The sequence below is a fragment of the Dipodomys merriami genome, unplaced genomic scaffold (assembly GCF_024711535.1).
Source record: "Dipodomys merriami isolate MVZ:Mamm:240054 unplaced genomic scaffold, mDipMer1.0.p SCAF_17, whole genome shotgun sequence".
Taxonomy (NCBI): Eukaryota; Metazoa; Chordata; class Mammalia; order Rodentia; family Heteromyidae; genus Dipodomys; species Dipodomys merriami.
Genome location: NW_027203048.1, coordinates 14555144 through 14581932, shown reverse-complemented (window position 1 = coordinate 14581932; position 26789 = coordinate 14555144). Strand labels below are relative to the sequence as shown.

Here is a 26789-nt window from a genome sequence, read left to right as displayed (position 1 = left end):
TTCTAGAGTCAGAATTATGTTTCTGTTTGACCGCCCCACCTTTCAGCACAACAAAAGCTAGTCGGTTTGGATTTGCGCTCTTCCCTAAAGATGAAAACGAAGACACTAAGAGCTTCTGTAAGGTTTCCGTGGAGTGTGTTCTAGGTGATGTACAGTGGGGCTGTGAAGAGACAGAATACTTTTGTGCCCTTTCCCAGATTTAATCTTCCTAATGTTCTTCTCCATTTTCCTATTTCGGCATCCTCAATGGTCTTGCCAAATTACCTCTTTCTGAAACTTTCCAATTAGACCTCCAGCTCACAGTGGAGCTCTGGCCTCAGTAAAAAATAGCCGCATCTCCCTTCTTCCTTTCCATAGGCCTAATTGTTTCAGTCGGTTCCTCAGCTTGGTTTTGAACAAGGGCCATGTTTTGAAGAGTTTGAGCAGAGAGAGTTCCATCCCTATGATAATATGTTACATGCTTTTACCAGTTCTCAGGGATGCAGAAAACACAGACAGGAGAATAGGAAAGTTAAAGACATCCCAGACAAGAAACTTATCTCTGTAGTCTACTATAAAATCTTCCAGAAGATAATTCAATAAAGAATAAAAGTTTAAGAGTTTGAACAAGCATACACCACACATACACACACACACACACACACACACACACACACACACACACACACACACACACACACACACACACACACACACACACACAGTGGGAAATTCATTCCAATCACATTTTGTCAATAGCCTATCAAAACCACAGTCTTCAGACTTAATGCTAGTGATTCTCAAACCATCTTTTCTTGAAACCTACATGTAGTTCAGAATTCTCCTCTTTCATCAATATGATTATATACTTTCAACAAGAAAATTCATCTCATCTAACTTTGGAGAGCTTCTAAAACTACACATCTACATAAGACCCCAAGGAAATAAGAAGTACCTATTTTTTTCTTATTTTCTTAATTAGAATTTTAAAATGTTAAACAATTCAGGGGATAGTCACATGGAAGGGACATGCTATTAAGCAAATAAATCAAAGGATCTTTAAAAGACACATATATACATATATATGTTTATATATATATATATACATATATATATATATATACATATATATATATATATATATATTCTTTTGTAACTGACTTAGAAATGATCTTCCCTAAGGGTAAGGACATGATTTTAATCATCTTCCCTGAGACCAACCTCCCCGCCTCTGCTCCCTAGGCTTCAATAAACCACATCAAAGGACTGCTCTGAGGTTCTGGCATCAGCCTCTTCACAGAACTTTCTGGAAAGATGAAGAGTGGACTGTAAACTCGCTCCTAGATACTCTGCGTCAAAATGACTCATTCTGAGGGAAATGTCAATTACATGGGGATGGACAACAGCAGGGAATCAAATCCCCAGCAGAGCCAGACTTCTCAAGTGTCAAACAGTAGCAAAAGTCAGCATTGGCTATGCATTCTGTTCTGTTGGGGGTGAGGGGGCCGGCGGGGGGGGGGGGACAGTGTGTGTAAGACAGTAGTTTCTTTCCACCGCACACCTGGCATCGCTCTTCCTCATTACTGAGGGTTCAGGCCATCCGTCAGCATGCGCCACAGAGCATGTGTGGCTAGCTCTTCCCTCTGAATGCTCTGTGCCTCGCTCCACAGCGTTTTCTACAGAGGCTGCCAGCAGACGCTCTGTAATACCTAAACCACAAATCATCACATTCCCCATCCTTCCAGCCAGGGCTTGTGTCCTTGAGAACTTCCCACATAGCAAGCAAGGCACTGGCCATGCTGGCCACGGATGCAATCGCCCTTTATAAATGCTTCATAAATCTGCCCCATCATCAGGCTTGATAGACTAACAGTAGACAGACCTTCTCACAGAAAAACGAGCCCCTGTAGGTGAACCTCAGACATAGGGCACTTGAGACATTTCACAGGGAATAAATCTTGGCCAGCTTCTAAAGAAAACATGATCAATGTAAACATGTCAGAGGTACAACTGGGCTTAAAATTAGAGCAAATATGTCTCTGATGGAGGCCATCTTGCAGAGACAGAATCACAGGCGGACCACAGCATATTTATTCCCCAAATACAGGAAAATTGTCTCTCCTCAGACTAATGAAGCCATGCTAAAGTATCTACTGTCTAGTTGTGTTAAGAATCAATCTGGGTTGTTTTCCGGTTTTGTTTTTTTTTAATGATCCTTGGATTTTATCTATTGTGACCCATGAAACTCAAATAAGCCAAACAAAGGGTATCCAAACTCTGACACCATAGTTAGGAAAATGGTTGAGGGGATGCTACTCACAGTGAAAAGGGGATGCTACTGGATCCTGTCCGTATCTTAATGGGAGCAAACTTTCCATGGCCTGTTCTCCAGAGATGAGCTTCTGTGCTGGGAAGTACTTCGGCTTGAGTACATACTCCTGTGTCTGGCCATGATGGATCATCACATTCTGAGAGGAAAGACGTGCCACTCTAGGAAGAAACAGAGTGAGGACAAGAAAATAAATAATAGAGTTTCCCAGCACTGACAAGGAAGGAAGAACAAGAAATTAAACTTCTCAAGGAGCTTTGTACAAATTCCACATGAGGCATATTTGTTCCCTCGCATACCATAACCGACTGTGTGTGTATGTGAGGGACTGTGAGTTCAGCAAAATAAAAACATCAGGAAGTGGGTACTCCAAAGGGGTGGGATGGAACCAAGGGGAAAGGAGTAGACAAATAAAGAGGGGGGGAGTGGGGGGGGGAGAATGAGGTCAAGATTCTAATTATCCTACAAAATTAAGAAGAGTGAGAGAAGGGGTGGGCAGGGTAGGGATGGGTGAGACGACACTGATCAAGAGATATTATATTCATAAACTGCTTTGTTAAAGGGCAACTCCTTTATACAACTGCTTAAAGATAATAACAAAGAGGAGAGAAAAAAACAGAAAGAGACTCTGTCTGGCTAGTCAAGAAACTTGACAATGAACAGAACATCACAAGAGGATTTTTATCAGAAGGTTCAAAGCTTAACTACCACAAGCCTTCATACAACACACAGGACATGCAGATTTAAGACAGATCTAAGATGGGCACTAGTGGCTCACTCCTGTAATCCTAGCTACTCAGGAGGCTGAGATCTGAGGATCACAGTTCAAAGCCAGCCCGGGCAGGAAAGTCCATAAGACTCTTATCTCCAATAAACCACTAGAAAACTGGAAGTGGCACTGTGGCACAAGAGGTAGTACACTAGGCTTGAACTGAAGAGCTGAAGGACAGTGCCCAGGCCCAGAGTACAAGCCGCAAGATCAACAAAAAAAGGAAGGAAGGAAGGAAGGAAGGAAGAAGGGAGGGAGGGAGGGAGGGAGGGAGGGAGGGAAAGGAGGAAGATCTAGTCATGAACAGAAGTATAATAAATAAGTGGGCAACACTTAATGGGAGAAAATAAATTAGAGTATACAGGAAGGAGATAATGCAAATAATACCACACTTGGTCAGTGAAGAATAATCAACTACAAACATTCCATTCCTACCTAAGACTAGTTTATTTGTCAGTCAATGTTACTGAGACTCAGTTTCTGGCTCTGCAGCATACAGAAGCTCTGTCACAAACAGGTGAGAAGAAAAATACTGGTGAAAGTAGGAAAACACTAAAGTTGGGCTCCAATGGCTCATGCCGGTAATCCTAGCTACTTTGGCGAATGAGATCTAGAGGACACAGTTCAAAACTAACCCAAAAAGGAAAGCCTTGAGACTCCATCTCCAAAATTAATAACAAAAAGTCAAGCTGGAAGCATTTCTTAAGTGGTAGAATACCAGCTGACCAAGAAAGCCAAGCAAGTGTGAAGTCCTGAATTCAAACTCTGTACCAGAAAAAGGAGAACACATCAAAACTGGAAAATGATAATAATTTGATACTTGTTTTGAAATATTAGGTATAATGGAGCATTAGAGAAACATTTATTTTTTTTGAGGTATTTCATAATATAAAGTTAGTATTGAGGTAAAATGTTTTATACTTACTAGTTCCTAAGAATAGTATGTATAAGAATAAATAATTATGGACTTGTCATCTTTTTTGCCAGTCCTGGGGCTTGAACTCAGGGCCTGGGCACTGTCCCTGAGCTTCTTTTGCTCAAGGGTAGAACTCAATCACTTGAGCCACAATACCACTTTCGACTTTTTCTGTTTATATGGTACTGCACTCTATCACTAAGTCACATTTGCAGCCCCTGGACTTATCTTTTTAATAATAGAAGTCAAGACTTCTGGGACTTCTGAACAGGATTACTGTGAGTTCATTACTTTCCCCCATTCCCACCCTTGGCCCAATCCCCAATCCTTTATTTTTCTATCATAGTTCCCTTCTACTTCATGTAATACACACACACACACACACACACACACATATATATATATATATATACATATATATATGTATATATATATATGTATATACACATATACTATGTAATATAATATTTATATATACTGTAAAATAACATGCCTTTGCCTAAGTAAATCATTCTGTGAGAGACAGAAATTAAGTTATTAACTGTGTAAGGCTAATCAGTAATAAAAATCATAAAGAAGATATACCCATCAATTCTAGAATAAACAAAACTACTACTGAAATTGTTAGGCTAGCACATTACAGCATCAAACTAAGTCCATGAGAATGAACCTGTTCCACAGTGTGACCTGATCTAAAAAGCTAACCCTCTAATGACGGACACTCTGGACAGAGGAAGAAATAACACCAGGGTTGCTCAGGTCAAAGGGTAAACTGCCAAGCCACCCAAACACCATCAACCCACTGAATTAGTTCATTCTAGGTGAGACTGAGATAAGAGCTATGGCATTAAACAAAACACTCAGAGAGACAAAGGGAACAGAAGAGATCAGGGTGGAGGTGATCACCCTTTTAACCAAGGTGTCTGCTATATCATTACTTAAACTGTGGTCTCCGAGGGGCTGGGAAGGTGGCTCAGTGGTAGAGCACTTGCCTTGCATGCATGAGGCCCTGGGTTCGATTCCTCAGCACCACATAAGCAAACAGTAAAAAGCTGGAAGTGGCACTGTGGCTCAAGTGGTAGAGCACTAGCCTTGAGCTGAAGAGCTGAGGGACAGTGCCCAGGCCCAGAGTTCAGGCCCCATGATGGGACCCAAAAAAAACAAAAAACAAAAAACCGTGGTCTCCAAAAGACTAGAAAAATCTACCTCGGGGCCTGGATCTTTCCAGATTCAGTGCTTGATGAGGATACTCCCTTTGTCACCAGACTAAAGACCCAATTACTAAAAGCCCAGGGCTTAACATGGTAAACACTTCTGTTTTGATGATGTAAGTGTTGTTTTGAACTGTAAGCCTGTTGGGTTGGGAAGGAGAAGGTAGTGAAACAGCTGGGTCCATCTGGTGGTCACAAGACTCCACTCTTCTGTGAGCCTCGTGGAGCAGAAGAAGCCCTCCTTCCTCTCCTCTGCAATTAGAAGCAATTTGCTCTCCAGCCATCCTGTCATCACTGTGTCGCAGAGAGCGCTGAGAGACATAAGACCAGGACCTGTGCAGAACAGGAGGGCCCAGCACTCAGGAGAGCTGGGCGCCTCTACTAGCTCCTAGTTCCTCTCCTCTCTGAATCCAGAAAGCAGGGACGCGCAGACATGAGCTCCAGAATATAAATGCATGTGCTCCTCTGCCCTAAACATGGCGGAACATAAATAAATAAATGAGATCAAACTGTATTCGGTCTAGATGTTGAGTTAGAATCCCTAGCCCACTCACTTAAGGAAATGAGGATGAAAGTCCCACTACTGTGTAAATTTGTTCCAAGTTACCAACACTGCAAGGAGAGTAAGACACAGCTGCCCCATTCCTCCATCTCTACCCTCTGTCCCTGTTAGACAGGCACGGATCTTGCAGTCAACAAAGAAAGGCCACTCTACCTCACAGGCCCAAGAAAAAAGCAAAGCCGTGAGCAGACTCCACATGGAACATGCAGAAAATGGGCCACCCACACTCTGTAGCCTTACCGAAGGGCAGCCACCACACCACTCCCCTCCTCCTTCCTGGCTGCCATTTATCTCTTCCTCAAGTTTCATCACTTACAATTACTTCCACTTTCAACTCCTGGGCCTTACTAGTATATTTCCTCTTAAACACTTCTTGTCCTTACCTTTTACCATCAATTTCAGTGGTTTAAAAACAACCCTCCATGCTAGGCTCCCTGGTGGCTCACGTCTGTAATCCTAGCTACTCAGGAGTCTGAGATCTGAGGATCGTGGTCCAAAGCCAGCCTGGGCAGGAAAGACCATGAGACTCTTATGTCCAATAAACCACTAGAAAACCGGAAGTGGCACTGTGGCTTAAGCTGTGGAGAGCTCCCCTTGAGCTGAAGAGGTGAAGGATAGTGCCCAAGCCCAGAGTTCAAGCCCCAGGACCCACAAACAAACAAACAAAAAAAGCTCTCCCTTTTTTATTATTTAAATTAGGACTCCCTCTTCCCTGCTCTCTTTCCAAGGCAAAGGCTTAATTGATGATCACTCATGAACATCAGTTTAGCCACAGCAATGTAACTGCAATGTTAGAATGGGAGACACTAAGGTTTCTAAGAGAAAATTAGATTTAAAATAAAAACTGCAAGCTCCCTAGTTCAAAATGGTCTGGGAGGAACCCATGTATCTTTTTTCTTCCAAAGATTCCTTTAAAAATGTAGGTAAGGGGCTGGAAGTCTGGCTCAAATGGTAGAGCACCTAGCAAATACAAGGCCTTGAGTTTAGTCCTCAGTACTGTAAATAATAATAATAATAATAATAATAATGTATTGAGTAATGAAATAATTTTGCTAGGTGCCCATAGCTCATACTTGTAATCTTAGCTATTCAGGAAGCTGAGATCTGAAGATTGCAATTCAAAGCCAGCGCACACAGAAAAGTCTAAGAGACTCTTATCTCCAATTAACCACCAAAAAGCTGGAAGTGGAGCTGTACTCAAGTGGTAGTGTGCTAGTCCTGAACAAAAAAAAAGCTCAGGGACAGCCCCCAGGCCCTGAGTTCAAGCCCCAGGACTGCCCTCCTCTGCCCCCAAATTAACCCTATGGAAATAACAACCAGAACTCCAGACTCAAGGATTAGATGAGCAAGGGGAGGAACTAAGGAAAAAGAAGTTTGGTAAAACTTGAAGGTCTAAAGTGTGGTTGACTGGAACTGTACTTCTAGGGTAAAGCCAAGGGCAAACATAAGAACAAAGATAGGTGCCAAGTCAGAATAAAAGACTAGTCCATGGAGAAGATGACTAGAGAAGATGTTTAGTTTGGTTTGAGAGACAGAAAGGTGGGATGGATCTCTAGAGAGAGATTAAGGAAATCCTCCAAGTTATTGAAGGGCCAACATCTTCAAAGGCCAAAAATGATTCAGAAAAAAAAAAAGACATGGAACTATACAGTCTTGGAAGACATTCACATTTAAAAGGAGGGACATAAAGAGAATGGAGATAGGTCAAAAGATTAAAAAAATACCATATTCTCAAAAGTGATGAGTGGAAGAATATTCTTAGGTGGAAAGGGAAAGGAAGGCAGGGATGTAAGAAATTAGAAAAGGTCACCAGGTTTGGTTGTAGGTCACAGGCAATAAGAACATCAAAATGTTAATAGGTTTAGGGTTAAGGCCAAAGACTTGGTAAAGGAAATAGCAGTGATACACAGAAAAGACAGATGAGAGGCTCCGGAGTTGACTGGCCACTGGAAGACATGAATCTATGGAAACCTCTTTAATCTTTGTAAACAGAACAGGAACAATTGCACTAAAGTGCTTTCCTTAGAAGAAAGGATTAATCACACACTTTTTACGCTGCTGCCTTCCTGGTGGCAATTTTTGGCAGGGGAATGAGCTACACTTTTCCTACTTCAATCTAAATCTATCCTTTGACCTGTGAGAGGGTGGGAGGATCTTGCAAAACACACAGCCCTTTCCACTTCAGAAAGGATCTTTGGACCTCCCAGAAAGGACCCCCCCCCCCAATCAGGTCAATGAAGTTTCTCCCATAAGGCCAAGGTTTCCCCTACATAGAGCATCCTCAGGTTTGTGGGCAGAAGTGTGAAAACACAGAACAGGAAGGAGGGATGCAGGAGGGAGGTTCCTCCTTCCTCATCCCTCAGGGCCATTCAAGACCCACTAGCTGATACCTGCAAGTTGTGAGGGAAACATAATGCTAGTCAAGGAGAGGGAAGAACACCAAAACAAATACAAAATGTCAGTGATGATCTGGAAGAGAAAAATCCCTTACCCTTGAAGTCCACAAGACAATATCTACAAAGGAGGGTCAGGGAAAAAAGAAAGCCAATGGGGAGATGCCATAAGGTAGCCTAACACACAAAGCATACAAAGGAAGCAAGTGGCTGTGACCCCATCCATGCAGAATTACCTGCCTGACTAACGAGAAATGAGGTGGTAAGAGGCTGCTGTAGAAGGGACTGAAGGACACACACAAAAAACAGTTGTGTGTGAGGATGAAAGTACACTAAGGAAGAGGAAAGAAGCCAATATAGAGCTGGGAGAGTAGAGGGAGAACAGGGGTTAATACACGAATGACCTGTGCATTCAAAATGGTTAAAAGCATGTTTCAATGGTTATATGTTTTGCTTAATTGTTTTGTTAAATTCCTCAAAACCTGTGCTAGAGGGGAAACTATAAGAAGAAGGGAGAACAAGGCCTCATTAATATTCTATTAACAAATTCAAAATTCAAACTGCAGTTTCTATTGGATATGTATAGCTTTCATGTTATCATAAACACAAAATAAATCAAAAGCCAAACCATTTTCAATTGTGTTTTCAGTGCATTTTCACCAGATATGCATACATCCTATTAATTCTGTTTCTCTGAAGACCCCTAATAATACCTCTTTCTCTATAAAGCCTGAAACTCAACCAAATAGTGGAAAATGGGAATTTCTGTTTAGAAAATAAGAGAAGAGAATGTAGAGAGGGAGGGAAGGAGGGAGTTAGGGAAGAAGGCTGAGGAAGGAGGGACGGAGGGAGGGAGGGAGGGAGGGAGGGAGGGAGGGAGGGAGGGAGGGAGGGAGGGAGTTGCTGATGGCTCATACCTGCAATCCTAGCTACTCTGGAGGCTGAGATCTGAGGGTGGTGGTTCAAAGCCAGCCTGTGCAAGCTAGCCTGGGGAGGAAAGTCTGAGACTCTTATTCCCAATGAACCACACAAAAAAAAAAAAAGCCATAAGTGGGGCTCTGGCTCAAGTGGTAGAAAGCTAGCCTTGAGCAAAAATGCTCAAGGTCAGCAGATAGGCCCTGAGTCCAAACCCAGATCTGGCCAAAAGAATAAAAAAAGCAACAAAAAACAAAGAGCTACCATAAAAGAGTTGCATATCATCATTAGGCAAATCCTAAAAATATCCAGACAGTGGCCATCTCTGGCTGCCAGTATCACGGAAAGACAGACAGGACATCACACAAGAAAAACTCACCTACGCTTATAATGTAATCCAGCCAAAATTCAAACCCTTTTACAGAAATACCCTACATACAGGTAATCCAGGGCACAGAGTACATCTTAATATCATAGGCAAAATCTACTTTCTTCAGTGAAGAAATGACATGGGAAGAGGGAACAGGGACCCACAAACCAAATTCCAGTGGTGTTATAACCTACTGTAATGCAAGAATATTATTTTCATACTCACTATTAATTTTTTCCTTAAACTTTTTGAAAATTTGAGTCCCTAGATATTTTTTCACAGGTATTAGGACTTGAACTCAGGGCCTAAGCGCTATCCCTTAGCTTTTTCACTCAAGGCTGGCACTCTACCACTTGAGCCACAGCTCCACTTCCCACTTTTTGATTGTTAATTGGAGATGAGAGTCTCATAAACTTTGGGCCATGATCCTCATGGGTCACCACAGCCTGGCTGAGTCCTAAGCTTTTAAGAATATTAGTTTAAGTTGAATGATGGTCTTGAAATTATTTACTAACAGTCCTTATTTTATATAAGTCCATGGTGAAATACTTAACATTCTGGCTTCAAAATAATCTTGGAAAGAGAAAATCAGATAGGAGTGGAAATTACTAAATCAGAGAGGAGTAGGTAAGATTCAAGAAAACAACTTCATGGTGTCTTTCTATTCTTTTCTCTACATTTTTTTAAATGTTTAAACTAGTCTATCTGAAGAGTTCACAAAACATAAACTATCATATGTAATTACCTGTTGTCATTTTGAGATCATGTATTCAAAAGTACAATGTATGGTAGAAAGCAGCATATATGTATATGGTGGCAATATTACTTACAAAGAGAAAACCTGCAAGTTGATAAACAATGAAGGGGAATAGAATGAAAGAGAACATGAGAAATTTCCAGAAATGTATTCCTCATCTCTCCTATTTCTAATTATCAAACAAGGCAGAAATCCTATTTGCACAGGATGATGTAACTGTTTTCAAAAGCTCTCATAAACAGAGAAGTCTGAAATCATCAAATCCTTGAACTGAACATTATTTGACAAATAACCATTGTAGGAAATATAGTTAATAATTAAGATCCTGCTTTTATCAAACATAAGCTGCTACTTTGGTTTACTTGGAACAGCTTCCCTAAACCCAAGTTTAAAAGAAAGTGTATTCATCTCCGATTTATCCAAACTCAGAGGAGCCAGAGAAAACTTTTTTTTAAAAAAAAAAAAGGCCCAAATTATAAACAGTTGAACAAATAATTAAGATCTCTAGCCTTGTGGAGAAATGACAATTGCAAAGGTTTTGAATTGAACCTTACCATTTATCAGGGAAGGAAAGGGAAAACTGCTTCAATTTGTTTGCAATATAAAGGTAATGTTGTCGCCTTGCAAAAGGAATGTAATCACAGTCATGAACTGTGATTTAAAACCACACATGTGTCAAGCAAGCTGGACACTGGGGGCTCAGTCCTGTAATCCTAGCTGTGTAGAAGACTGGCATCTGAGGATTCCAGCTCAAAACTAGTTAAGGCAGAAAAACTCCATGGGTCTTATCTCAATTAACCAGCAAAAAGCTGAAAGTGGAGTATGGCTCAAGCAGTAGATTACCAGTGAGAGTAAGAGGTCTTGAGCTCAAGCCCCACTAGTGGCACAAAAAGTTTAAATTAAAAATAGAAACATAGAAGTGTGAAAACACCCAGCCTGACCCTAGCCACACAAAGGTGTTAAATTCTGTCACAGTCTACTTCTCTGATAAAAGTTATATTTCATACTTATCGATTGTCTTAACTAAAAGCAAAACAAAGTTTATTAAGTTTATTATTTTATTCAGTATACTCTTTAAGCATTTTTGGGTGCCAGTCCTGGGGCTTGAACTTGGGGACTGGGGGCTATCTCTGATCATTTTTTTTTTTTTGGTCATGGATCTTGAACTCTGGGCCTAGGCACTGTCCCTCAGCTCTTCAGCTCAAGGCAAGCACTCTACCACTTGAGCCACAGTACCACTTCCAGTTTTCTGGTGGTTTATTGGAGCTAAGAGTCTCATAGACTTTCTTGCTTGGCCTAGCTTTGAATCGTGATCCCCAATTCTCAGCCTCCTGAGTAGCCAGGATTACAGGCATGAGCCACCAGCACCCGGCTTTTTTTTTTTTTTTTTTTTTAGTGGTTTATTGGATGGCTTCAAACCACAGTCCTCAGATCTTAGCCTCTTGAGTAGCTAAGATTACAAGCGTGAGCCATAGGCACCCAGACTATTTAAACATTTTTGAAACCATTTATAAACTATGAGTTCACAATGTGTAGCCTTCCAGTTACCAGCCTGAAGGTTAGTTGTTCATACTGCTTATATATTGCAAAGAAGCCAAATAACGCACAGTCACTAGGGAGCACAGTTTTACAGTTCCTCAGAAGCTGTACACAGAATTTCCAGGATTCCACAATTCCACTCTAGTGATACCCCCAATGAACAAAAAGCAGGGACTCAACATGCTTAACCACCACTGCTCACTAGAGTACTACTGCAGGGCAGAGCTGGCAGTGAACCCACTGTCCCCAGACACATGACTAGATAAACAAGTTGTGATATGTCCAGACAATGGAACATTATTCAAACACAATAAGGAGTCAAACTCTGAGAAGTGCTACAACATGCATGAATCCTGAAAATATTATGTGAAGTAAAATTTAAAATATTAAATATTGACCTGGGCCAGGCACCTGGTTCATCCCTGTAATCTTAGGTATTCAAGAGGCTGAGATCTGAGGATCTCCATTGAAAGCCAGCATGGTAGGAAAGTCAGTAAGACTCCAATTAAAACACCAAGAAAGCCAGAAATTAAAATGTGGTTTAAGGGGTAGAGCACTAGCCATGAGCAAATAAAGCCCAGGGACAGCAGCCAGGACCTGAATTGAGTTCAAGCCCCAGGACCTGCACAAGAAAAAAAAGGAAAGAAGGAAGGAAGGAAGAAGGAAGGAAGGAAGAGGAAGGAAGGAAGGAAAGAAGGAAGGAAGGAAGGAAGGAAGGGAGGGAGGGAGGGAGAGAAAGAGAGAGGAAGGAAGGAAGGAAGGAAGGAAGGAAGGAAGGAAAGAGAGAAAGAAAGGAAGGAAGGAAGGAAGGAAAGAAGGAAGAAAGAAGGGAGGGAGGGAGGGAGGAAGGAAAGCAAGGGAGGGAGGGAAGAAGGAGGGAAGGAAAGAAAGAAAAAGAAGGAAGGAAAGAAGGGAGAAAGGGAGGGAGGGAGAAGAGAGGGAGAGAAGGAAAAATGTTTGAACATACTGATATGCTTACACTAATTTGAATATCAATGTGCATATGTACTAAAACATCATATGGTTGTGTGTATTGGTCCTAGGCCTTGAAATCAAGGCCAGGGCACTGTCCCTGAGCTTTTTTCTCAAGGCTAGCGCTCCACCACTTGAGCCACAGCTCCATTTCCAGCTTTTTGGTGGTTAGTTGAAGAGACAAATGAAGAAGTGGGATGGGAGGAATTACAGTCAGAAAATTGAATGCATTGTCTACAAACTTAAGAAAATTGAGGGAAGGGGTGGGGTGGGGTGGGGATGGATGGGAAGAATGGTAGAAGCAGCAACATTAATCAAGATTCACTGTATTCATATACCACATTGTTAAATGGCAACTCCTTTTTACACTACTTAAAGATAAAAATACTTAAAAAAAAAAAAAAGTCTCATAGACTTTTCTGCCCAGGCTGGCTTGGAGTCAAGATTCTCAGATCTCAGTCTCCCGAGTAGTTAGGATTACAGTCACCAGTGCCTTTCTCTAGATTTTTAATATTTGTTTAAGTTGGATAATGGTCTTGAAATTTATTAACAATCTTGTATAAATCCATCCTGAAAATGTTTACTTTCTTGTTATGCTATGCTAACATGCATAATTTTTATTTGTCAATGAAGAATTAATTTTTTTGAGCAAGGTACTTGCGGGTCATGCCCATAATCCTAGCTACTTGGAAGGCTGAGAACCAGAAGATCAAGACTCAAGGCCAGCATGGACAGAAAATTCTGAAAGCCATCTCCATGGAAGGGAAGCTGAATGCAATGAAATGAATCTGTGATCCTGACCATGATGGGCAGCCTAAAGTAGCTGGATCCCAGTTGAGAAGCATGCCTAGAAGCAAGATCCTGTCCTAAAAATAACCAGTAGAAATCAGGGCACAAATGGTGAGGCTTAGCTAGTATTAGACCAGCCTAGCAAGTATTGCAGGGCTGAATTCAAACCCCAGTACTGCATGGATTAATTGTTTTGAAAAAGAAAGATAGCATCGTGGAGAATGAGGGATAAAGAAGGCAGGTCTCTGGCCTCCCTTTCCCCATCTTTCAGTATTACAGGACGATACAGAGTAAGACTTGTTCATGTCTTCCGCAGAATGACTCGCTTGCTTCATTCAGATGCCAATTCTAGTGGAGGAGCGAGGTCCATCTCTCCATCCTCTGATCGTTACTTCAGGTTGACTTCCTGGTTACCATACCACATGTGGAAAGCAAGCACAAATTCCTCCACGCCCAACCTTACTCTTCTCCAAACTCCTGTCGCATACTGCCTGGCTGCCCACCGCATGGCTGCAGGGATTGTCCTTCAGTGACTTTGGAAGTCAACTTGCTACCGTGGACCCTTGGGGAAGCAGGAAGAGCCGCACATGGGTCTGATGCTTACTCTGTGCCTTCTTTCTCATTCCCTGTGGTATGGAAGGATGAATGGAAAGGGCTGTGGGAACACACTCTGTAGAGTTGTTGACCATATTCCCTCTCACCGGCTGCATCTTCCTTACACAAAGCATTCGAAGAGCCAAGAGAGAATATTTGCCTTCTCCTAGCAGTACTCATTACTCCAAGACAAGCACCCAAGCAATGTTCAGAGCTGACTCTGGAGACAGAATCAACAATCCTAAGCAGAATCTGGGACATTCAAATCATACTTCTAAGCCTGTGCCACCGAACTGTGAACCCTGACTCAAACATTTCCAAGGCTCTGTCAGCCTCAGTTTCCCATTGTGTAAAGCATAGGACTCTGTGACATGTGCCCCAGCTTTCACAGTTTAACCAACATATCAAGACCCTGGCCTCCAAAACTGTTTTCCAACCACGTGAAGACATACTGCTTCTACATTTTTGAGGTACTATGCATGTAACTATTTGTCCAAAGTAGGAAGTGAGGCACTCTTGGGGGTTCTATTTTCCTATATCTGGGCTCAAAGAAATAAATTTAAAAAGGAAAAATTCTTCTGATTTTTTAAGGTGAATGCAATAAACTCTGTTTTCCCCAAATGGCCTTGTTTTTTTTTCTATTACAATTGCTGCTAAACTAGGTCACCTAAGTCATAAATATTGAAAGCATTTAGCCGAACTCAAACATCTGCTCCAGTCCTCTTTTAGGGCTCGATCCAGCTGAAACAAAACACCCACTGCCCTACAGGACCTGTGAGATCCTGGAACACTGCTGGAAGCATTGTGTTTGTGCCTGAAGTCAATAGCCATGGTGAGAAACCATGGCTAGTTCAGTATGTCTGTAGTAGAATGAGTACAAAACTGAATGGAAAGCAGCAGAACCCAGTCTAGGAAAAGCCCTCCCAGGCTGGATTGTCTCTGGTGGACCAATGGAGTTGACGGTCTAACTTTGGTTAGGTATGGACCTAAATTTATGCCTCAACAAGTGTAGGGATGTTTAGATACTGCTCTCAAGTTTTCATTTGATATTGGCTGAGCCTAACTCTGATATAACCTGCTCTATTTTGCACTACAATTTGTAAGGAATTCATCCAAGTTTGACTGGGGGAAAAATGAATATTGACTTTATAAAATAATAATGGTCTGTATGAGCCCACCCAGACTCAGTGGTTCACACCTATAATTCTAGCTTCTTGGGAGGCTGAGATTGAAAGGATCACAGTTTGAGTCCAGTCCAGGCATACATGAAAGACTGCTTCTCAACTAATAGCTGGGTCCAGTGGTGCCCACCTGTCATCCCAGCTATGATGGTAAGCACAAGGTAGGTAGATCACAATCCAGGTGTGGGTAAAAGCCTATCTCAAAAATAACCACTGCAAAAGACTGGCTAGACATGTGACTCAAAGGTAAAACACCTACCTCGCAAATAGAAGATCCTCAACAAAATCCTCAGTACTGGCCCCACCAAAAGACAAAACAAAACAAAAAAAAACAAAACTTGTGTGTAAAGAAGACACCAGAAAGTCAATATATAAGTGACTGAAATATCTTCAATGAAAGGCAAAGGGCATAAATTACAAATACCTTCCTAAGCAGGAAGAGCTAAAGTGATAAGAGGATCATAACTTGCAGTCAGCCCCATTAAAAAATGCATGACTCTATCTGAAAGAAATAATTGAAAACAAAAGAGCTGGAAACATGGCTCAAATATTAGGCCTTGAGTTCAAATGTCCACCTACTACCAAGAAACAGAGAAAGAAGTAGAATTCTAACTGATAAAAAAAAAATGAGAACCTCAAAAGGAGCATAGGAAAATGGACAAAAGACGTGGAACATGTGATTCAATGAATAGTCAATCCAAATAATTATGACAGATAAGAATTTTTTCAGGGGCTGGGAAGGTGGCTCAGTGGTAGATGCTTGCCTTGCATGCATGAGGCCCTGGGTTTGATTCCTCAGTACCACATAAGCAGAAAATGCCGGAAGTGTCGCTGTGGCTCAAGTGGTAGAGCACTAGCCTTGAGCTGAAGAGCTGAGGGACAGTGCTCAGGCCCAGAGTTCAGGCACCATGACCGACAAAAAAAAAAAAATTGCAACTACATCTATACTCCAGAAAATATAAACTTAACAAGACTATGAATTGCTAATTTTTTTCAACTAGCAAAATTTGAAGAAAAACAAGAATTATTGCTAGAAAGAAAGATACTATTAGTAGAAATAAAGTATACTATTAGGGATACCTGGCAGAAACATGAAGTATAACAGACATTGGAAACCATCTAAAAAACTTAATACAGGGCTGGAAAGGTGGTTTAGTGGTAGAGTGCTTGCCTAACATGCCCTGGGTTCAATTCCTTAGTACCACATCCACAGAAAAAGCCAGAAGTAGTGCTATGGCTTAAGTGGTAAAGTGCTATCCTTGAGCAAAGGAAGCTCAGGGACAGTGCCCAGACCCTGAGTTTAACCCCCAGGACTGGGGGGGGGGTGGACTTTAAATACAAAATAAGCAAACCTATAGACCCACTCACCACATTCCTTATACTTTATTCCAAAGAAGTAAGTCTGGTATCTACAGGCACATATTTAGAATAAACGTTTTAACAGCCAAAAACTTACTGGAAACAGAGTGTTTACTAGCTATTACTCCATTCAATAAATCAGCATATACAAAATAAAGTATTACGTAACCATTGAAAATAAATTTAGCTGAGTGCCAGTGGCTCACACCTATAATCCTAGCTACTTAGAAGACTGAGTACTGAGTACTGAGGATCGAGATTTGAAATCATCCTGGGAAGAAAGTCCATGAGACTTTAATCTCCAATTAATCACAGAAAAAAAAACCAGAAGCACACTGTGGCTCAAATGGTAGACCACTAACCTTGAGCAGAAAAAAAGGAGCTCAGGGACAGCACCCAAGCCCAGAGTGAAAGCTCTAGAACCAGCAATAAACAAACAAACTCTATCAGTATTATGGAAGGATATCCTATTGTTAGTGAGAAAATCAAGATGTAGAAAATTTAAATACAATTATCCTATTGTTTATTATGCAAATTAAAATCAAATGTTTTTATTCAGTTTCATTTTCCTCAATTTCTATGATGTGCTGTCAAACATGTCTTGAAAATATTAAATAGAAAATCCCATAAACAGTTTGTAAGTTCAGTAACACCAACTATCATGTTGGTATAATTGTTCTTTTTTAAGGTACAGGTTTTTTATTGCAAAGTCATTCTCTGAAGCCAGAATTACTTGGCTGTCAGTCCTTCAGGACTCTTTTGCTAAGGAGTCACATCTTATTAAACAATATGGCTTTAAATACACGTTTTTCTAGTGAAGCTGTGTGAGGCACAGCTGTGCATTTTAAATCAGCTCAACTGACACAGATTCAATGATACCCATATGCTGATAAGGACATGATTTGGATATATGTGTGTATACATATATATGTATACATACATATATATTCTATATGCTTCAAATATAGATATAATATAGATATCGTATAATCTATGCATATAATATATAATATAGTTATAACATATATAATGGAATATAAATAGCTATAGAATATACATTGGAGATAATGCTAGGTAGGTATGCTACATTTGAGTCATACATCTAGCCAGTCTTTTGCAGTGGTTATTTTTGAGATAGGGTTTCACTTTTTTTTCTTGAACAGGGCCCACACCTGGACTGTGATCCATCTATCTTGTGCTTCTCATCATAGCTGGGATGACAGGTGTGCACCACTGGACTCAGCCATTAGCTGGGAAGGAGTCTTGCATGTATGCCTGTATCCTTTCAATTAATGGATAGATAGATACATAGATACATAGATAGATACATAGATTAAAACCTGTCTAACTCTAAATTGTTCTGTTTTATTGGCTTTAATTTCTTACTGTGCTCATTTATAAGCTAAACTTCATCAAAGGACTATACATATGGGGGAAATTGTGGCATGTACAATGTACAGCACTATCTTAGCACAGTCTTCAGTATCCACTGTGGGTCTTAAAATAAAATTTCCTGAATACAAGGGGATTGTTGCAAATAGATTTCAGAGGAAATAAAAGGTGACCTACCAGATTTTTATAATTAGTTATTTGTGAATTGAAGTGGTAGAAGGTGGACAGACCCTAAAAAATTAATTGAATTTTATAGATGTCTATGATCTTTTTAAAAATATCATGGTTTTTTGTTTTGTTTTGTTTTCTTGGCCAGGAGCCAGTGATGTCTCATGCCTACAATCCTAGCTACTCAGAAGGCTGAGATCTGAGGATCGTAGTTCAGAGCCAGCCCAGTTAGGAAAATCCATAAGATTCTTATCCCCAGTTAACTACCAAAAAAGTTGAGAGTGGACCTGAGTGGTAGAGCATTAGCCTTGAGTCAACAAGCTCAGGCATAGCACCCAGGCCCTGAGTTCAAGCCACAGGACCAACACACACACAAAGATAGATAGATAGATAGATAGATAGATAGATAGATAGATAGATAGATAGATAGATAGATAGATAGATAGATAGGCATTAGCATGTTCTACTTATGTGAAATTATCTAATTGATAAATTATATGTCTAAAGAGATGATCATAAAGTACCAATTCTGTTCCATCTCACTCCTCATTACAGTGATCTTCCAATTAGGCGCCATACCCAGTGGGTACAATGTACAACACTGGGTGGGATCCAAGAAGAAACTACTAGAACTTTATATATCTATTTTCATTTTTATGTTTGTTTATATTTATTTTAAATCACCAGTTTTATCTTTTTAAAAACAATTGCTACTGTGCATTAGCCATGTGAGTTGTATGCAGATGACACTCCCATACATGCATACATACATACATACAAGCATGCATGCATACATGCAGACAATGTACTCCATCACACTTCCTCACACTTTTCTCCAAATTTATTTTCTTTCTTAAGGATGTTTTATAATCTTTTCTACTTTGCTATTAAAATTCATAACTTTTTGCTTTATTAGGGCCATTTTCTTTTTAAGTCCTGGAGCATACTCAGAAGAACTGCTGTTAAAGACTTTCTGTACCAATTCCAACATCCAACATCTTGGGGTTATTTTCTATTGGCTGGTTAATCTCTTGACAATTAATTTTATTTTTTCTCCTTCTCAGGACTGTGATTTGCATAGAACACTGGATTGTGGAGACTGAATTTTCTTTTGAGGAATATTTTCATTATGCTGCATCAACAGCTATTACTAAAACTCAAAAATCCTGCTCCCCTAGCATGTACCAGGGCTGGAAGGGCTCAGATCTTTCATCTTTCCACCTACTGCTTCTGATTGGGAACTCTGAAGTCTCCCAAAGATCAGCCAAGAATGTGGACAGAGTTTATACAGAGATGTGTGAGCCCTCATTTTTTAAGAGTCAATGCCTCCCGTGCCTTCAAATACTTTTTTCCAGTGTATATGAATGTTTCCTAGAATGAAATTAATTTGGCAACAACTTCTCTATCTTCTTTTTAAGAACATATTTCTTGCTGGATGCCAGTGGCTCATGCCTGTAATCCTAGCTACTCAGGAGGCTGAGATCTAAGAATCATGGTTCAAAGCCAGCCCAGGCAGGAAAGTCCCTGAGACTCTCACCTCCAGTTAACCACCAGAAAACTGGAAGTAGCACTGTGGCTCAAGTGGTAGAGTGCTTGCCTTGAGCTGAAGAGCTCAAGGACAGGGCCCAGGCCCAGAGTTCAAGCCTCACAACCAACAAAAATAAAAAGAACATATTCCTTTTATTTAAGATAAGTAATGTTTTATATGAGAACATTTCTTTTCATTTTAAAGGAGCATAGAATAGAAGCATTCATTCCTTGGTAATTTTTGAATCATAAGATTGCCTAAGAGTATTAAAGACCTGTTACTATTGCATTTTAGTCTCATAGCAACTATTTCCTTACAGTGCAACAAAAATATGGGGTATAAATTTGGAAATGCTTCCACCTTACTATGCAAGTTTACATTTGGTAATGGAATTATTTTTATAGTAGGGAAAATATGTTCTCTTTACAGGAACTGGTATGTGTCTGTGTGTGTGTGTGTGTGTGTGTGTGTGTGTGTGTGTGTGTGTGTGTGTGTCTGAGTGTGTTTTCATTTGAAAGAGAACATTACCTCACATATTAGCTCAGAAATCCATGGGGTTTATAACCCCATGTTCAATGCAACTCATGAAAACTGTCTGTTGCCAAGGCCAAAGGGATTCATCACACTTCTGGCAATGGGAAACCTGTGAGACTGCTCTCACGGAACAATAAAACAGTGTTGTTATGTAGAACTCACAGAGAATGCACTGCAGGCCAGTTACAGGAATCCCCTGCTCCTCATCTGTGCCTCATATGATAATAGTTCATTATTCACATTCTCCAAAAGGACAATTATAAGTTCATTGATGAAAAGCAGTGTTCAAACAGCTCAAAGGAACTCAGAATAGCATCTGTTCCAATTACTTCATACTACAGATGAAGAAACTGAAGGCCAGAGAAATAAAGTAATTTTATTCAACCAAAAACAATTAACTCAACAACAGTATAAATAAAATGTTATTTAAGCTAGCTGTTTGTTCCAATATCTTACATGATCCCTCCTTGATTGAGAAAAAGAAAAGAATTGAAGGGAGAGAAGGGAAAGGGAAATGAGAAGGGAGGAAAGAAGAGGGGAAGAGAGACAGGAGGAGAGAAAAGACAGGAGAGGAAAGAAATGTAAAGAAAAAAAATTCACAGATAAGGTCTTAGGCCAAGAAGGAAACGCAATCAAATACCCATATATTCTTACTCTCTTAATGATTGACATAATCAGCATGTAAGCCTCTTAAGGAAGAGAAATAAATATATATATATATATACATATATATACACATACATACATACATACATACACGTGCACACACACAAATATTTCAAATAGGTAGAAAATGTTAAAAATAAAACCTATGAAAGTTTAATTGAAAGTTACACACACCACTAACCTGCAAACCCACACAGGACCCAGCAGGGGCTAAGTTCTAAGGGTCTGTTTCTCTGCTGAGATGTTGAAAAGAAAATACAGAGATGTTCTTATCTCTAAAATGTGCAGCCATTGGGAGACTCTCTCTCTAAATACTAACACCAGTCTGTGAATCAGCATCCTCATCGTGAATTGGATGATGGTACAGGTTCCTCTTGGGAAAGTCAACTAGCCAAGGGCTCTGAAGCTTCACTATTTCTCCTTGAAAGAAATAACCGCACCATTAAACCAAAGAAAACAAGAGCACTTTGTTTATACACACACACTCACACACACACACACACACACACACACACACACACACACACACACACACACACACACACATCACATACACACATATTTTATACTCGTTGCACAAAGGTCTTCAGAATGAAATCAAAAGAACAATTTGGAAACAGTTACACTGACAAATGCAGAGCTCATGAAAGTAAAAAAAAAAAAAAAAAGTTTTGAGTGGGAGTAAAAGAGAGAAAAGAGGAAGGAAAAAAAAAACTTCCAAGCAAATGTTTCAAAATTCTTGGATTGTTCTAACTGCTTTTTTCCCCTAACTATTTCCACCATGTAAACTCCATCCGAGTCCTTGGACACCAAGTTATCCCATTGAATAGGAGGGAGGGCAGAGGAAGATCGAGGGAGGGAAGAGGAGCAAGCCAGAACCTTTGCATTTAACCATCGTAACTGCTGTAAATCAATATTTGATTTTGCTCACTTATTTCCCTTTGAAAATATACGGATGTGAAACAAAGCCTCGATTCAACTATACCAGAGTCTGTTGGACTCTTGGGCACAGAATGCTGGCGTGTGGAAAGCTATGTTCTACTTCAGAAAAGGTCTGCTACAGTCAGTGTATATACCATGTATTTTCCAATGCCCTGAATGTGGTCTCCTCCTACTCCTTGTGTTTCCTGCTTTCCACCTGAGCTGATAGGAATGAAAGAACCATAGGAACATTAGAAAAACTGAAATCTTTCCCCTAAGAAGCAGCAGCCCCATAAGGGTAGGTGGATTTGTCCAATGAAAAACTACAAATAGGTTAAGGGCTTGGCTCAGTGGGGGAGCATGTACTTACATGCATGAGATGCTCAGCTCACTCCTCAGCACCAAAAGAAAATGAAGACAACCTACTGGTAGAAATGTGTCTAGGGGTGTTGGGAGGATGTGGAGGAGAGGTGGTGAAAAGAATGTGGAAGAGTTCAGAGGTAAAGAACGTGGGGACTCTGGAGATGTTTGCAGGATGCTGCTCAAGAGCAGCAGCGGGTGGGAGTGTCACATTTCCCCATGGAATACAGGAGTCTGCCATATGCATTCTCCATTGATTCCATTAAAACTGAAAATAAATGACCAATGCCTTCTAAAGCTAATGTTCCACCTCCAAAATAGCTATTTTATCATTTGTTAGTTTGTTTGTTTTTTGTCGGTCGTGGGGCCCGAACTCTGGGCCTGGGCACTGTCCCTCAGCTCTTCAGCTCAAGGCTAGCACTCTACCACTTGAGCCACAGCGCCACTTCCAGCTCTTTTCTGCTTATGTGGTGCTGAAGAATCAAACCCGGGGCCTCATGCATGCAAGGCAAGCACTCTACCACTGAGCCACCTTCCCAGCCCTTTTATCATTATTTCTATTAAAATAAAAATATTCAAGGGAACAATCCAGAATTCACCCTGGGAGTGGTCAATGTGTACTTGAGGATAGTCAGCATCAGAATTCTAAATCTTCTTTATTTGCTTCAGATCTCAGATGGAAAGGTATGTGAATACTGCAAGTTCTAATGTTGAGACTATCCTCTCAATAAATTTTGTGATTAATAAGTTATCACTGAGTGCTAGTGGCTCACACCTGTAATCCTAGCTACTTGGGAGGCTGAGATCAGAGGATCACAGTTCAAAGCCAGCCTGGGGAGAAAAGTCCATGAGATTATCATCTCCAATTAACCAACAGAAAACCAGAAGGGGCACTGTGGTTCAAAGTGGTAGAGAGCTTGCCTTGAACAGAAACACCCAGAGGACAGCACTCAGGCCCTAAGACTGACCAAAAATAGTTACCATGATAGGTCATTATTAGGATGGTATGGTTTAGTGACACGCACCTGTGCAGATGTCTGAGAGGTGTGTGCAGAAGACGGTAAATGAAGAGGAAAAGCCCTCCCTGAACAAGGGCCACACCATGCTTAGGATGGAAACCAAGATGGACTAAAAGCAGAAAGGAGAAAGCCTGGAGCAGTCTGACTGCTTCCTGCCCAAGGCGAAGCGAGGAGCCTCAGCCTTGCTCCCCGTACCAGGAAGCCCTGCTTCCCAGAAGACCGATGAACACCTCTGAAACTGCGAGCAATTAAATTCCTCCATTAAATTGCTGTGTCAGGTAGTCTGTCACAAGGACAACTGTCTAACTACAACATATAGACTGTGAAAGAGCTTTTAAAACCCAATAAAGAATCAACATGTTACATGTGAGGTAATTAGGACATGATTGGAGGGGGTGCTGTCTCTAAGTCCCTTGAAATTATATAACAATTTATTCTCTCCCACTCCTCCCTCCCTGCCACCCCTCTCTCTCTCCCTCTGTCTCTGTCTCTGTCTCTGTCTCTCTGTCTCATGTGTGTGTGTGTGTGTGTATGTGTGTGTGTGTGTGTGTGTGTGTGTATACAGGTGTATGGGTGTGAGAGAGGGAGAGAACAGAGATATGTGCAGGTTTTTATTAGATTCTTATGAAGGTACACACGTTTAAAAAAAAGCTTGCAGTGAACTCTAAAACTACATTCCCTGTTATTTCAAATCCTTCATATTGCAGATGAGAACTAGAAAATGCATCATGGCCACTGAGACTGCACAGTCACCCAGCTAGACGCACCCACACCCAGCCAGAGCCATTCCTTGATGAGGGGTCAAGTGTAAAACCTCTCTCCCTGGGGCCTCGGCCCCCGGGGAGACCCCACCAAGGAAGGTCAGGATGAAAAATCACAGTGAAGGTAAAAGTCCAGCAGCATCAAAGAAAGCTTGGAAAGGATTTCTGGAAGAGCTCAGAACTGGTAAATCCAGACTCAGGAGCATTAAACAGGGCAGAGACCCTGAGAACACAGGACTTTCTTCTGGCCACCAGGCCAACCACCAAGGACTCTCATCACTGTCTTGGAGCATCTTCCATCTCTGCATTTGCTATGGTAGAGTGATGCTTGGCTTCCACCTGGGCATGTTCACAAAAAGCATTCATTCATTCATTTATTCATTCAACTAACAGTGAATGACATACAAAAATAGAAGAAGAAGGCACAGATGTGGACATCTGGTTATACCATGGAGAAACCACGGCTCTCCACTCACAGACTAAATAACCTAACATCTATTTACCCCTCTACCCAGCTGCTCTGTCAGTAAAGCAAAGAAAGCCCAGAACACAAAGGATCTGTTGCTACTCATATTAACGGCCTAGTCCTTGAGTTTTTTATAAGCCAGAAAGAACTAGAAACAATTCATTGGTTGCCAGCCCTTATTTCCAGAGTAGAGATACAAACGTTCACACACGTACACACACACAGCCAAACTTTAATCTGAACAGCTTCCTCGATGTGGACAAATGTGCTATGAGATACAACAATCCTAGGCACAACGGGAGCAGCAGGTGGTGGGAAAGGGTTCATGGAAGCCAACGGAAGCTGCACCTGACTCAAGCAGCTCCTCCTCAGGTCATGTGTGTAGTTATATTCTACTCTGGCTGCTAGCAGAGGAGAAGGAAAGTGACTTAAACTCCCTAAAGCTGGCCCCATACTACAGCAAGTGCCTTCTCTCCTTACAGAGCTATACACAACGGTGTCCAGTTATACTTCACTAATTGAAAGAGAAGGTTGGATTTCTCTGTGTGCTATTCTGTCTTCACTCCACCCCTTTTTGACAAAATCTAGAAGAGTAACAACCTATTTAGGGCCCTCCTAAACACTGCTTATACAATCCGGACAAAACACTTAACCATTTCAAACATCCATCTCTGATCAACTTTGTGATACTGTGAGAACAACATGGCTAATTCACAACACACTTAGTACAGTGCCCACACAAACTGAGCCCTCCGTGAATGCCATCCTTTTTTCTGTTTTTTGTTTTGTTTTGTTTTGTTTTGCAGGTGGGGGAGGTTCTGGAGATCAAATCCAAAGCCTTGTATGTGTTAGGCAAATGCTCTACCACTGAACTACAGCTCTACCCCAATACCATCAAGTTTCATCACAAGAAGCTACTTAATAGAGCACTAGAGTTGAGAATCATGTCACAAGCATTAAGCCAGATTTGGTGTGTATAAGATCTCCCAGTGAGAAACTTCAAACCACCATCAAAAACATCTATGATACCACCAAATGATGTGCTGATGTGCCTCATGAAATGTCCAGGGGAAAAGGGTCACCTTTCAAGCCAATGAGCACAACCACGGAGAATATCTTTAGTCTTTCCACTCCTTACAATTATTCAAACATGATATATTTCATAATGTCTAAGTGAGAAAGTATGTGAAATAATGGAATTGACCTAATTTTCCAACTCTTTTCTGCCATAAAAATTCACAATATTCTTCCACAGGAAATAGAAATATTTTTACTGTTTACAAGAAAAGCCTACCAGAGGATACTTAAAATGGGAGGAGGGGGAAACCAAGAGGAAAGGGAAAGGAGTAGACAAATGAAGGGGAAAATATAGTCAAGAATCCAATGTATATTCTATAAAATTAAGAAGAGTAAGGGAACGGGTGGTAAGGAAGGGATGAATGAGAATGTTGAAAGGGGTGTCATTGATCAAGATATACTGTATTCATAAACTGCTTTGTTAAATGGCAGCTCCTTTGTACAACTACTTAGAAATAATTTTTAAGTACTAGATCTGAAATGCAGGCTTTTGTATAAGAGACAGATAGTATCAACTAAGTTTGATTTCAATACCCATCAGTAAATTAATCAAGTATATTTTGATCAAACTCCTGGCAAGTTAAGAGTTCCATTCTTGTATAGCTAATACAACTGTTTCAAATAACTGTGCTTGCTGGATTCAACAAGGACTTTTAAACACAAATATTGCTGCATATCAATTTTTTAAAAACCACCCTTGTTGTGGATAGAAACCATCACTGAAAAGTAAAACCGAGTTAGTACCAAGAAATTAGAACACTCACTCGTTAACTATGTATTAAGACTTTAGTTAGTAAGTAATCTTTTTTTGGTCAGTTATGGGGCTGGAACTTAGGGCCTGGGTGCTGTCCCTGAGCCTATTTGTGCTCAAGGCTAGTGCTCTACCACTTGAGCTATAGCACCACTTCTGGTTTGCAAGGGGTTAATTGAAGACAAGAGTCTCATGGGGACTTTTCTGCCTGGTCTAGCTTCAAACCTCAATCCTCGGATCTCAGTCTCCTGAGTAGCTAGGATTGCAGGTGTGAGCCACGGGCACCCGGCTTAGTTAGTAAGTAATCTTTAGCTCAATATAAGATGTGCATGGTACACACATGCTTTTCATCTGGCTCAGTCTTCTCTTCTTTTGGTGGTGTTTTCAAGCCTTACAAGTGAACCCAGGACTTCACACACCTATGTACACACAATACTACTTAGCTTCATGCCCCACCCCTCTATATTTAATATTATACATGTACCTGTGGCCAAGACAAGGTTTCTCAACC

The 26789-nt window shown here is 40.8% G+C and overlaps 1 protein-coding gene across 4 annotated transcripts in view; it reads right to left on the bottom strand.

The window, feature by feature from the left end:
- Positions 1-26789, bottom strand: part of Ltbp1 (latent transforming growth factor beta binding protein 1) — a 405289-nt gene that overhangs the window by 256742 nt on the left and 121758 nt on the right. For all 4 annotated transcript variants that reach the window (XM_070025342.1, XM_070025343.1, XM_070025344.1 and 1 more), the window contains exon 4: positions 2300-2469. In XM_070025342.1, coding sequence (XP_069881443.1) covers positions 2300-2469 — 170 coding nt within the window. The remainder of the gene's footprint in view (positions 1-2299; positions 2470-26789) is intronic.